The sequence below is a fragment of the Gobius niger genome (genome assembly GCF_951799975.1).
Source record: "Gobius niger genome assembly, chromosome: 17".
NCBI classification, from domain to species: Eukaryota; Metazoa; Chordata; class Actinopteri; order Gobiiformes; family Gobiidae; genus Gobius; species Gobius niger.
In genome coordinates, this window is record NC_136868.1 from 19,767,905 (window position 1) to 19,782,199 (window position 14,295).

At 37.9% G+C, this 14,295-nt stretch overlaps 1 protein-coding gene across 2 annotated transcripts; it reads left to right on the plus strand.

Moving 5' to 3' along the window:
• The first annotated feature begins 706 nt into the window (after positions 1-706).
• Positions 707-11,743, plus strand: alkal1 (ALK and LTK ligand 1). Of its 2 annotated transcripts, none has more exons than XM_079575145.1 (6): positions 707-872; positions 1,140-1,421; positions 3,353-3,406; positions 3,926-4,009; positions 7,142-7,215; positions 11,607-11,743. In XM_079575145.1, exons 2-5 carry the CDS (start codon positions 1,151-1,153, stop codon positions 7,204-7,206), a joined length of 474 nt encoding a protein of 157 aa, XP_079431271.1. In that variant the 5' UTR covers positions 707-872; positions 1,140-1,150; the 3' UTR covers positions 7,207-7,215; positions 11,607-11,743. The 2 variants fall into 2 exon arrangements, with proteins under 2 accessions (XP_079431271.1, XP_079431272.1); XM_079575146.1 differs by having other exon boundaries at positions 3,929-4,009.
• Positions 11,744-14,295: the final 2,552 nt, after the last annotated feature.

Sequence of the window (14,295 nt, forward strand, 5' to 3'; positions counted from 1 at the left end):
TTCTTGAAAGCAATTGGGAATATATGAATCACTCAAGTGTAGGACCCCTGATCCAGAAGCAACACATAACAACTGCAATATTATTATTATTATTATTATTATTATTATTATTATTATTATTATTATTATTATTATTATTATTGTCATTATTATCATTATTATCATTATTATCATTATTATTATTATTATTATTATTATTATTATTATTATTATTATTATTATTATTATTATGCTTACCAACCGGATTTGGCTCAGTTGTGTGCTCAAGTCAGCATGAATGACTGCTCGTGGTAGCGATTTCTTTGCCGTGCTTAGGAGGTCACAAGACTCGGGCATTGGTGAACAAAAACATCGGCACGCTGACAGGTCCGCAAGAAGCTTATAGGCCCGCAGATACCACTGCATCCAACATCCCACAAGTTGCTCTCCTTGGAAACTATTTCATCACGCGCAGCTGCGCTCCTGGTCGCTGTCGGGTTTTTTTGTGTGTGTTTTTTTTTTTTTTTTTTGTGGTTGGATCTCCTTTGGGATTAATTTAAAGCAACGTTTGGAAAAGAGGCTTTTTTCTGTTTTGGGAGCGTTTTATTAAACTCCGGCTTTGTTAACGGGGACACAGATCCCAAAATGTGCCAATTCCACAAGAAAATGTTTCAACTTTGTCTACAATGCTTTACCACCCACTCGAAATCGATTGTATTACCTTCAAGAAGGTGGCTCCTTGTATAAATAGAGACGCATTATTTCAAGAAAGACGGTGGTGAGTAGAGTCTGCTGGCTGTTCTTTCTTTTGTGTTGGGACCACAGACAACGACTGGACGCACCCAGTTAAACTCTTGCTCGTGTGCCGGATATAGGCATCATCTTCAGAAAAAGTAAGTCTTAAAAAAAAGAAAGAAAAAAAAAGTAAAGGTTTAGTCTGTTTCCCTTGAGAGATATTTTGCATTGTTGTTGTTTTTTCCCACCATGGCGAACAGTTTGTTTGGGGAGGAGAGAAAATAATTCATTTCCTTTCCTTTTCTTCACAATTTCTGTTGATTAGTTTGTGGAAAAAGTGAATCAATATTTAGTTAAGTAGTACACACTGTAATAATACTTCTGCATTTCACATGAATTAATTTGGCACTGCCTTTTGTTTGCAGACACTAAAGTCATGCAGGTGAAGAAGAAATGGCACATATTGACTCTCATCTTTTTGCTGATAACCTCGGGCCAGTGCATGGACAGCAAGGAGGTCAAGCAGAAAGAGAGACGAACCCTTTTGGACCTTATCTTGCAGGTTATAAGAGACAGCCAGCAGCAGCGAGACAAAGGCATCTCCAGACGCTGCAACAGTGGACTTTTCACTGTACCCCAAGACATGAAGTTCTCCTCCCGTGAAAAGCCTTTCTATGTTCCTAGGCTGGATAACAGTAGACTCATAGGTAAGCTGATAAGATCTATTTTTAGGTCCTGATGAGGAAAGCATAATCCCCATTTTACAGTTAGAGGCAGCTGTCATTGGTTTACTACATATTTATAAGCCTTGTACAGGTTGGCTGAATTTTATGTGACGATAAATATGAAAAAGGTAGTAGACTTGTAGTAAAATGAAAATGTGAAACACACATGTAACAATATTTGAAGAAATCTTTTTAAAACAAGCCACTATCTTCTGCTCCTTTTGGCTCTAGTTATATTGACCATGGATTCAAAAACATCTGGCGAAAATGTGTGTCACCTGTGTAATATCTTGACCAGCATCAGAAAGCTTGGCATTGTATCACATATTTAGCTTTATTGGCGCTGAGATCAGAGTGATAAATTGTACAATTGCATGGAGGAGGAGCATCACATTGCAAAATGTGCGCATGATTCATTCAATCAGTTTCATTATGGAAACATGAATGATGGACCTTTCACTGACCTGAAGCCACTTAAGAGTGTGAGTGCAGATTTTTGCCCTCATACCTGGACGCACAATATATCCAGTGTCCACTTTATATTTACAATGCAGATTTATATGTGCTGCTTTCTTGTTATTTATTATATCTGCTAATAAAAAGTCACTTGGAATGTGCTGCAGGACCGTGCCTTGGTATGTGCCAGTTTAGCATGGTGGTGTGTTTGTCTTTCGATTTCATATATATTCTCTTCCATCACTATAACTTAGATCATGCTTTTGAAACATTGTACAGGCATTGTACTGCTTGTAAAGCAAGAGTACTTACCCCAGCTTATGCAATTGGAAAAGTACCTTTCCCAGACCACTGGCTGGATGGAATTTATCTTTTGAGGATATTAAAAGAAGCATATTAGCAACTGGTGCGTGTGACACTACCAAAGATCCATGGTCACGCAAGGATAGAGGTTTTGAAGACTGTGGGGGGGAAGAGAACCATCTGTAAATCTGCTGATGTGTTTACACTGTGTTTGCGTTCCCCAAGAGCCACTGCTGGGGCAATTAGATCCCGAGACACTCAAACATAAAATAGCAATTCTGATTTATGTATGAAGAGTCAAGTTTATTGTTGTTCTTCAAGAACTAAGCTTCAGTGTAGAGCTCTTCATCCCACAGACACTCACTGGATCGTTGATATAAATTACTATCTGAAAAGTACAGCGAGAGCTGGGTGGTCATTAATACAGTGACAGTGCTGCCAGTTTTGCTATAAATTACACCTGACACTTTATCCATGGGCTGGTATCATCGAGTCCATATCCTTTCTTTTAAAACACATGTGATTTCTCCTGTAATTATGCTGAATTAGAGCATTGTGCTTTTGCTCACTACACCTGGGGGTACCATATGTCTGGAATAAGTATTTGCATCTGACTCTTGTTTGGCTTAGCTGCTGTTTCTTTCATCCCCGGTGCAGTTGGATGCACTTTACAGCTTTAATTTTTTCATGAATGTGGGGTTCTTGTTATTCTACTTTAATATTGTAATTGCAAGAATACGGAAAAGCAAGAGCATGAAATAATCTTGTTAGTCTTTTGGCATTGCGGATGTTTTAAACATTATCTTAGGCATGTCACAGTGTCAACATTGAGTTCCTTGTATGTCCCGAATATTTGTAGAAATGTAGTCTGCTATTTTGATTGTGTGTGGTTGTGAACCATTAAACCATAACTTGGTTTATTGGTTAAATTAAATAAATTACAAATTATGGGAGTAATAGAAAGCAGCATACAACAATGAAACCATTTTAACTGAACCATCTTATGGAAAACAAACATGCATTGTCCCTCTTATTGGATAATTCCAAAGATAGATTAAAAAATGTCGAGCAAAGGGGATTTGTTTGAGCAGTGAGAATGTGTAGATATTTCTAGCTACTTGTGCATTAACAGATTCTTATGTTCTACTTTTCAGAAATTGTTCCTAGAGAAATAAACATGAAAGGCAAATTCATTCAACACTTCACAGGTAAGAACAATCCCATTAACATACGTCAACATACGTAGCATCAATTTCAATGAGTTAACACACAGTTGCTGCACTTCCCATGGTCCCTGGACTGGATAATGTTTTGCCCATTTGTGAAAGTAGTTTCCGCGTCTTTGGGCCGAAATACAGTCGTCTTAAGTCTCAAATGAACTTGAACACTGGCACCACTGTGGGTCAACAGACGGTTGCATGGTTAGAGGTCGGGCAACAGTGCAGAGAAACAGCACATGGTCTGAAGCTGACAGACTTAAGTTGAAGGCAGTGTGAGGATAAGCGGATTATTTGTCTCAGGACCAATGAGTAGACTTCATTATTGGTGTGAAAATCTCGGAAGCTTAATAGTTTAGTGTTGAAACTCTTAGAGGTGATTATAATTAGAGACTCAATTCTTCTATTCATCAGGCTATTTATTCTGTCTATGAGATGAACCTTTCATGTTTTAAACAATATTGAATTTATTGTCTGTGTATTTTACCTGATGGAATCTTTTCTTTTAAGCAGGACCAGTCAAGTTCTCCTTGGAGTGCAGAACACATTTTCATAGGCTTTATCACAACACAAGGGACTGCTCAACACCAGCATGTATGTATATGTCCACTATCTCATTGTACAGCGTCATTATTCTTTAATCAAGTAATGATTCCATTCAGAATTTCCCATGTTTGTGTTTTTTTTTGCTATCTTTTAGCCCATTGCTAACTAGACTTTTGAGATATAGACATCCTTTTACTTGCATTACTTGTGTGGCATCATCTTATTACAGTACTGGTGTCAGTATTCATGGTGGTACTATTTGTTATCTCTACTTCTACCTCCTTGCTATACACAGTAATTAATTGTTTCATTTAACTCAAGTCACACACAAGCACCTAAGTTAAAAGATATATCTAACTCATCACTAAACAAATACTATTTTTTCTCCTCTAACTTCATTGAACTTTTCTTTATAGCAACATACAGTACAGCAAAAATATCTTTTTTCTCACTGTCTGACAAGAATAAACCAGAATTACTTCTATTTGTCAAATTCCAGAAGACTGACAAATAGAATTTTCTACACAGATTAATATTACTTTTTACAAAGCCAAAAGTTTACATACATTTCATTAACATTTGGTAGCAATGCCTTTGAGCTGTATAACTTGGGTCAAACGTTTTGGATTTCCTTCCACAAGCTTCCTACAATAGTTGGCAGGAGTTTTGGTCCATTCTTTCATACAGAACTGGTGTAATTGAGCCACATGTGTGGGCCAACTTGGTGCACATGCCTTTTCAGCTCTGCCCATACATTTTCAACTGGATTGAGATCAGGACTTTGTGACAGTCACTTCAAAACATTGACTTTGTTATCCTTAAGCCAATTTGTAACCAGTGTGGCAGTATGCTTTGGGTCATTATCCGTTTGGAAGACCCATCTGCACCCAAGCTTTAACTTCTTGGCTGATGTCTTGAGATGTTGCTCTAATATTTTCACATAGCATTCTTTCCTCATGATGTCGCCCTCTTGCAGCAAGCAACCCCACAGCATGATGCTGGTAAGGGTTCCCTCTGAGCCCATGTCAGTACTTGTTTCACTCTGGATGATGACAAACTCTTACCAGGTTCAGCATCTTCACCAGGTCTTTTGCATTTGTTCTTGGGTTGATATTTACATTTCAGACCACAACACGTTAAGTAAGTAAGTAAGTAAGTAAAATGTATTTATATAGCGCCTTTCACAGACCAGGGTCACAAAGCGCTTTCCATAAAAACACACAGTAAGTACAATACACATACAAGTCACATTACAATTGTCAGGGATGTACACAATAGAAAAAGGCACAAAACACATAGGCCTAGATATGGTGTGGCAAAAAAGCCTGCCTAAACAGGTGCGTCTTCATTTGACAGTTGAAATTGTCCACAGAATCCAACATGCGCAGAGACAGGGGCAGCTCATTCCAAAGGTGAGGAGCGATAGCCTTTATAAACTGTCTCCACGGGTTTTAAAACAAGTGCAAGGGTTCTGGGTGGAGGACCTCAGGATCCTGTTGGAGACATGAGGCTGGATCAGGCCCTTAATATATTCAGCCCTGAAAGTCAGCCCCAGGATTTTAAACGTGATTCTGTGTGTGACAGGGAGCAAATGTAAAAATTTTAAGATTGGAGTAATATGGGCGCCGGGTCAAAAGCCTTGCAGCAGAATTTTGGACTACTTGCAGATGGGCCAAATCTTTTTTACTAACACATGTGAGCAGGCTGTAACAATGATCCAGTCGCGAGGAGACAAAAGCATGAACAATCATCTCAAGCTCGTGACATGAAACCATATGTCTGAGCTCAGAGATGTTGCGCAAATGGAAGTTACAGTTTCAGATCAGCTGTTTGGTATGCCGTTCAAGGGACATTCCTTCATCAAAAGTAGCTTCAATGTTCCTCAAACTTCTTTTTACGGAGCCGCTCAGGTCGCCAAGGTGCAAGGTAGTAAGAGGCACAATACTATTCGGGCACATTCATCTCTGGGACACAGAACTTGCCCTCTTTCTGATCTGTATGATGGATGGACATTTCCATCATTGTTTTAACCAATGAACCTGGCACCTTTAAGTGTCTTGAAATTGCACCCAAGGATGAACCAGACTTGTTTTTTCAAAGAATGACATCATCATCAGGGCTTTCTCAAATTGTTTAATGGTATAGTAATCTTAGTTTATGTAAACTTTTGGTTTTGTAAAAAAGTACAATACAAAAAATGGTGTTGAAAATGCTATCTCTCGTTCTTCTGGCATTTGACAAATTAAAATAAGTTTTAAAATTCTAATTGACCTAAAGAAAATAAAAGTAAATGCTGGTTTCATGTCAGATATTGTGAAAAAAAGGTAAATGTGTCTTTTTATAAAGTGTATGTAAACATGTGGTTTAGCTGCATTTCAACAACCAGCCCATCCACCTCTCAACCATACAAATTAAACATTTTAACCCAGAGCACGTGTGTAAAAAAGCTTCTGATGCCGAGTATGATTCTATGATTATGATTTACAAATATGCCTCGACGCAGTGCCAGTGCAACCTGGCGCATCTTTTGCTTCATGTCCAGTATATCCACACTGCTCAGCACTGAAGCACTTGTCTCTTGTACAAAAATGCATGGAGAACATAGGCTATTAATTTGACATATCAGTTTTATCTTTGCATTTTTATGGTGGTCCCAAACCCTCTGTAACATCAGTTTACAAACCATAAGATAACTTCCTTTCACCAAGTTGTTCATGTTTGGGAATCCAGCTCAAGGTCAAGTAAAAAAAGGACAATGTAGCTCTGATAAAGTGTCACACATGGATCTGTCGAAGCCCATTTGAGTCTGAAAATGAAAATTAAAAGGCCAAGGCTCTTTCTTTTTACCAACTCCATCTGCGATGTAGTGGAAACAGACCTCAGATCACTTATGTGTTGTCGACCTGACAGCTTCAACACAAAAACAAAGAGAGATGTGGACTGGATCACAGATTTCTTTTTCTTTATGTAACAAGTAAATTGAGGTGACGCATGAAGGGTTATGATTCATTTCTTCGAATAACAGTTCTGTTGGCAACATTAGAAAACAATGTTACAACTATAACCAGGAACCTGTCATGAAAAACATTCCTTAACAATTAGGCTCATTACAGGTCTGTGTGCACTTTCAAGTGATGTTGAAATTGGGAAACTAAAACCATTCTCTTCCTTAATTTTCAGTTTACAAAAGATGTGCAAGATTGCTAACGCGACTAGCAATGAGCCCACTCTGCATGCAGTCATAGAAGTTGCAAGTAAGTAAATATTATTTCCTCTACCTTTTGGAGTGTTTTACTTTTGTTTGCACTTATTTATAATAGCTTTGATTCCTTGACAGGATTTTATTTTGTGAAATGATCACTTATTAATTAAATATTTGAATGTATAAATAAACATGAATACTATGATTTAAGCCCAACCCAAATCCAGGAATTTCTTCGCTGTTATTGTCAAGGTTTGTTCTAATCACTGTCTGATGTGCGATTTATGGAAACGTGTGTTGGAATAATCAGAAACAGACTCATAGTGCATCTGTCCAACATTTGGTCTTAAAAATATTGCTCATGTACTATAGTTCTGAACAAAGGAAAAACAACTTAACCTTGATTTAACCTCAATGCAAGGTATGAGCTGTTTGGCCTAAGTGCACTTACTTCTATTTCAATGAAAACGTTAAACATACATCTTTTGGCTCATTTGCTTTGTATTTGATGCATGTTACCAAGTTCCTGTCACTCATTGAGTATATGAAGTATGACAGAGGCTATAGATCACATAGCTCTATAAAGACATTTTATTTGGTACGTTTTGTGTTAGTGTAGGCTTCTGTGTTGTGTCAGCAGCAGTAAAATGCTTGTCAATTGTTTGGAAAAAGTTGCTGAGTGCCAGGGCCATCGTTGAATTAGCATAGTCATATTTCTGCCAAAACGAACATTTGATTACTTACACGGGTCACAAGTCAGAGAACTCCTTGGTTTCAGCTTGGACTGGCATTAAGGCACAATAGCGTCCTTAGCGTCATGTCTTTGGGGCCTGACTCAGTTTGCTGAATGTCTCTAAAATGCTTTCTAGTAGGTCCATCTTTGCCCATTAGTACGTACAAACCTAAGTGTACAAGGACAGATGAGAAGTACAATAATATATTTAGATTTTATACCGCTTTAGACAAATTAATTTTATGATTTTTTTATAAAATTGCATATACACATCATAGCCTATCTATTTTGCATTTCTGCCTAAATTGGTTACAAAATGTGGTCTGATCTTCATCAAAATCATAAGAATAAGTAAACAGTGTCTGCTTGAACTAATACCACCCAAACATTTACATTTGATCATATTTTTATTGGCCACAACATGTAAACATTCACAGGACAAGGAGGAATAAATATGTACACCGTCTGCATCTCACTTCAGTTCAGTTCAGTTCAGTTTATTATGAATATACAGTAAAACATTTACACATTCATTCATAGATGATAATGCATATTCATAAGTGGAACACCCTTTGAAGCAACATTAAGCTTATATATGGGGCCCAAGATAAGACACAATATTAAAAACACAAACATATATGAATACATTTATAACCTGAGATACATATTACCTTAAATACAAGGGTTCACTTACTTATTCCATGCATGTTGTGAATGTCTCAGGTCTCTCTGCAAGATATCTTGATAAACCTGTGAATTAATTAAGTTGTCCAGGCCCTAAGGCAACAAAACAGCCCCACACCATGATTCTCCTGCACCGTACTTCACAGTGAGGACAGGGTTTTGATGTTGATGTGCTGTTCCATTTTTCCTCCACACGTGATGTTGTGTGTTCCACTCAAAAAATGTGGGTTAATCAGTCCACAGTACATTTTTCCAGTAGTGCTGTGGAGCATCCAAGAGCTCTTTCGCAAACCAAAGTTGAATAGTTTGGGAGGAACACACAACGTCATGTGTGGAGGACACATGGAACAGCACATCAACATCAAAACCCTATCCTCACCGTGAAGTGAGGTGCAGGGAAAATCATGGCGTGGGGCTGTTTGTTGCCCCAGGGCCTGGACAACTATTATCAATAGAAATGCTATTATCAATAGAAAAATGAAGTCACAAGTTTATCAAGATATTTTGCAGAAAGACTTGAGACATTCACAACAGCGTGGAACAAGTCAGCAATCCCTCGTATTAAATATCTGGCTGTTCCTTCTTTTGCAGAAATAACTGCTTTTCTGTAGTTGCAGATAAGATGCTCATAACGATCAGGATGAATCTTAGACCATTCCTCTTTACATTCAGGCGTTGTACTTAATTATTCCACGCTCTCCTGTGAATATTAACATGTTATGGCCAATAAAAATATGACAAAATGTAAATGTTTGGGTGGTATTAGTTTAAGCAGACACTGTTTATTCATTCTTATAATTCTGATGAAGATCAGACCACATTTTATGACCAATTTAGGCAGAAATTTTAAAAATTCCAAACGGTCTACTTACTTTTTCTTCCCGCTGTAGGCTATGTTACATCAGTTTTCAAAGATACTTTCAGCGTCATCCTATCGAGATGAACTAAAAAGGTAAACGCACAATGCTGCATTTTTCTAATAATTGGTAATTTAGCTAAGAAGGGAAGTCTGTAGTTCATCTTCAAGTGGTCATTATGCCTTTGTCACATTATAGTAATTACCAAATTGAAGGCACTGACGCATGTGGAGGTATTCAGTTTGTCAAGGGAATCAAAATTATAATGACAGAAATCCTGTGTTCGTGAGCCAGGACAGACAAATGTATGTCACCTCTTTAGTGCTGTGATTTTATAATAGGCTTACGATGATTCATTTCTCAATCTGAGACGTAGCACTGAGGCGGAGAGTAAAGGGCAACGTGTATTGGCCTTATTCAGATGTCAGTTCTTGTCAGCATTAGGATACATTTTCTTAAGATTTTTTCACCACTTCATCATAGTGGTAAGTGTGATTGCTACAGAAGTGCAGTGGCAAGTGGCTACAATAGTAATGTCAAGTAAAAATCTTAAACTTTTAATTTATGCAACTAGCAGTCAAGAAGAAATACCCATGGTTTAGTAAAAAAGTTGCCACGTCTGCCATTAGCAACCAGACATAGATACATACGGGGGTCTCTTACCACAGAGGCATCCCATTTGTACCTGAACTCGATGATCTTGTCACATTTTATGTATTGTATATCGAGTTGGTCACAGGGCTGTAAAACGGTTCTGGGGCCTCTTCAATCATAATATAAATATGCACTCAAGATCCATAAGAAACCCAGGCACTATCACCATTGTCAAATAATAAATAAGTATGGAATTCTGAATTTTAAAAGCCTAATATTCTACTCTAATGTTTGCTTACTTTTTAAAATTATTCATGGAGTTACTACACCTTCTCTGAGTTGTGTGTAACTCTGTAACTTTATGTACTGATAAAATGACTCGAACTACTCGATCCACTTCTAGAGGAGAATGCAGCGTCCCAAAATGTAAAACTGCCTTCGCTAAATCTGCCTTCTCTGTGATCGCAATGGGTCAGTGGAACACACTGCCAACAGAGATTATTGCAAGTACTACATTCAAAAGATTTGCGCATTTGACTAAAAAATGGCTTCTAGGAAAACAAACTTGCACTCATGACCTGTAACGACGTCATGTGGGAGCGACCGTTCACCAAGAAAAAGGACCGGTAGAAAATGTTCTAAAGTTCCAATCTTATTTAAATTAAATGTATGTTTTTAATGATGTCAAAACGTATAAATCCATGGTCAAGTATTCATCTACATTTAAAATCAGCTTTTGTACTGTAAGATCAACCTGCCCAGGGACTACAGGTGGAAATTAGCATTTTTGCTATAACCTGGTACGATGCATCTTTCCTTTTGGTCAATGTTAAATTGTGCACTGTCCCTGTCTAAATAAAAACCATACCATACCATACCATAGAATGACTACTGCAATATAGGGACTGAGAAAAGCGACTGATGCATCAATATGAGTACCGTATTTCCCAGACGATAAGTCTCACTTTTTTTCATAGTTTGGCTGGGGGTGCGACTTATACTCAGGTGTGACTATCAAAATGTACAGTATAATCCCCCAATGTTTGTTATTTTCACACTGACAGCCGATAGAGGACTCTCTCGGCTTGGGTACCAGTATCTGCTCCTCCTGTACCACTGAAGATTAAAAAAACGGTAATCAAGCAGCAGACAGAAAGTTTGGAGTCAGCGAGAAACTTGTGAGGGACTGGCAAACAGTGGAGATTACTCTGACTGTAATGAAGAAAAGATAATCGCAAATGAGAGCTTGAACAACGTGATGCCGGAAGAGGCTTGTCAACAGTGCAGTTACGTTCAAGGCCCAGGCAGTTGCTAGGGCTGGTGCGACTTATACTCCAGAACGACTTGTATGTTGTTTTTCTTCATTATGCATTTTTTGGCTGGTGCAACTTATACTCCAGAGCGACTTATTGTCCGGAAAATACGACACTCCAAACGTAATTATTAGTATTATTATTGACAAACCTAGGATATTTATGACTTGCAGTGGCTCACTTGTGAAATAAATGCAGTATCGTAACCCCAGAGCTGTCAATTAAAGCAATGTTTAGTAATGTTTTTGTATAATCTTTCCAGGTTTCAAAATGACAGAAGAGGGATCAATGTGTTGCCAGGAAAGTGCCTTCAAATCCACAGCATCACAACCATTGTCCTGTAATGTTTCTATTTTGCTGTGCTTCTTGACATTACTGACCTGGGTTCTGGACAGATTTTTTTTTGTGTCTTTTATCTGTACCATATATTTTTAAGATAATTTAATATTAAACACCTATTTATTGAAAGAGTATGTACATAATATTTCACAATCTTTTAAATGTGTTTATTTTATTGGATGGATATTTGATAGCTTTCGTCAAATGGAAAAGATGTCACACTCTGTCAATGTCTTCATTTCATTTTATTTGGCACTTAAGTGATTTCTGAAACTAGAAACATGTGTGAAATGATTGGGGTGGTGAAAAGCTGCTGCCATGTTGAACAATAAAGAATACTTAAGCACAGCACTTTTAGTGTTTTTTATAACGGCAGGGGTGAGAGGTGAGATGGGTGGTGGATGTAGCTCACGGTCTTGACTATAACAATAATAATAATAATAATAATGTACATTTTAATAATGCAAATATTGGTTTTGTTTCTAGAGGCACCTTCCAAGTATATGACGCTAATAGCAGAAGGTAAACAGCAAGGGTTACTAGAAGTGGCACACGAAGAAGGAAGGATATTTCACATTTTTACTTTCTTTTTTTATCAGTACATTTACCACTCGAGTCTATTCCCATTGAGATATTGACCACCACGGAGATGCACACTCCTTTGTCCCCTTTCCTCAGCAGGTGTTACAGCATGCTTTACAGATATCCATTGCAAAATCTCTGGCAGCGTTTTACGCTTGTCTCTGGCAATCGCACACTCAATCAGAACTGTCAGACATCTTGGACTCTTGGACCTAGCAGGATGTTGAGCAACTCCCAAATATACGGATAAGATCAGCACAGAGTCATAATTCTACTTGAGTAATCACATGTGGAACGCATATTGAAGGTTTCAGCACCCTATGAAGATTTTTTAAATATTATTATTAACTTTTGAGTGGATAAGTGCATAATCCCAAGTAGACTACTTGGATAATCTCTTTTGACAAACTTCTGAAAAATACTTTTATACAAGAGCTCTTGTTCCTGATAAAAATTGATGTTTATGGTTTCCCCATGATGAAAATGAAAGATGATCAAGCTGCTCTCAAGCAGAGCCAGCAAGGACAAGAGTGTTTATTACGACAAAGAGCTCCCCCAAACAAACCAAGCAAAACACTCAAAAAGCTATGGATGTTAACACAGTATAGGCTGATATGGCAAACTAGGTCTGCCCTTTCATTAAATTCCACTTAATTATTGTGTATTTTGACAGGAATTTAAAATCACAATCACGCATTATTGCCACTGAATAAGCTATACGCAACTTCCCTCCCATTCTTTTTGTCATGTTATGTCCTGCTTGTACAGATGCTATTTTGTTGGCATGCTGCACCTGATTTAACATTTGAAATGATGTATATTACAGAAATAGAGCCACAAATCAAATATGTAAATAAGAAGATGCACACATGCTGCTACTCCACTTTTGCGTCTGCTACTCATTAGGAAATGACCCCTAAGAGATTGATAACTGTGATGTTTGCATTTTGTTCGGCACAGAGATCAATGTTGTCACATGGAGGTGCTGATGGAATATTTTGAAGAAAACATTCAATTAGCCAAAGATGACAACAGCTGAGTTCTCACAGCAGCTCGTTTCTAAAGACTAAACAGTGGATGCATCATTGAATTGTATTTATTCACATCATTATTGGAATGTTTTAGCTGTCAAGGTCAGGCGCAGTGTGTGATGAGCATCATGCAACACACAAAGTTTAGTGACTAGTAGGGACAGGTTACATCTCAAATATAGCTGTACTGTACTGTAAAGAGAAGGATGCAGTGGGGATCCCCTGCTCTCAAGGCTGGCCAGACAGGGGACACCAGATCCTAATCTGGAGGATATGGCCATTCTGGAGACAAACAGCAGAGATTAGGAGAGGAGACAGAGGAGGCACAAGGGACGACATGTGGGAGGGCCATAACACAATTACACACCAGCACCAAATCCCCTCTCTGGTACCTCTGAGAAATGCCACAGCAATAAACAGTAAACAGAGACCAAAGCTTCCTGTCATACTGCTGGGCCACACGGGCAAAGCCTGCTACATTACTCTAACTAGAAACAATGTATGAAAGCTATATGTCGAAGCTAAAAAAGAGCACTCACATTTGTTTAGGTCATTTAATAGTCACACTTCTTTGCTCTAACAGCACTTGAAATACAGTATAAACATGGCTTGTTCGTACAAACTTCTCTTGACGTGTCTTGACGTACATTAATATCCCCCTACTCTTTCATTTTGTGACAAAAATGAATGCACTAATCCAATTGTGTCAACCCTCAAGGCCTTGGTTACAGCAAACCATTTTATTTATAGGAACGTCAGTAACCCTGGTGGCTGTAAAAATGTGTTTTAAGCGGCTCAATGAATTTGTGGCTCATGATTAATTCATGGGTTTTCTTATCTGTAGAAAAAAATACAAATCTCTAGATGAGTCACCAATTATGTGGGTTCTCCATTAGTAATTTGACACAAGGACATTGTCAAATGCCATTCTTTGTGTAAAGCAAAGTAAAATACAGTATTATGAATGATTGTATTTACACCTGTCATATAACCCTAAGA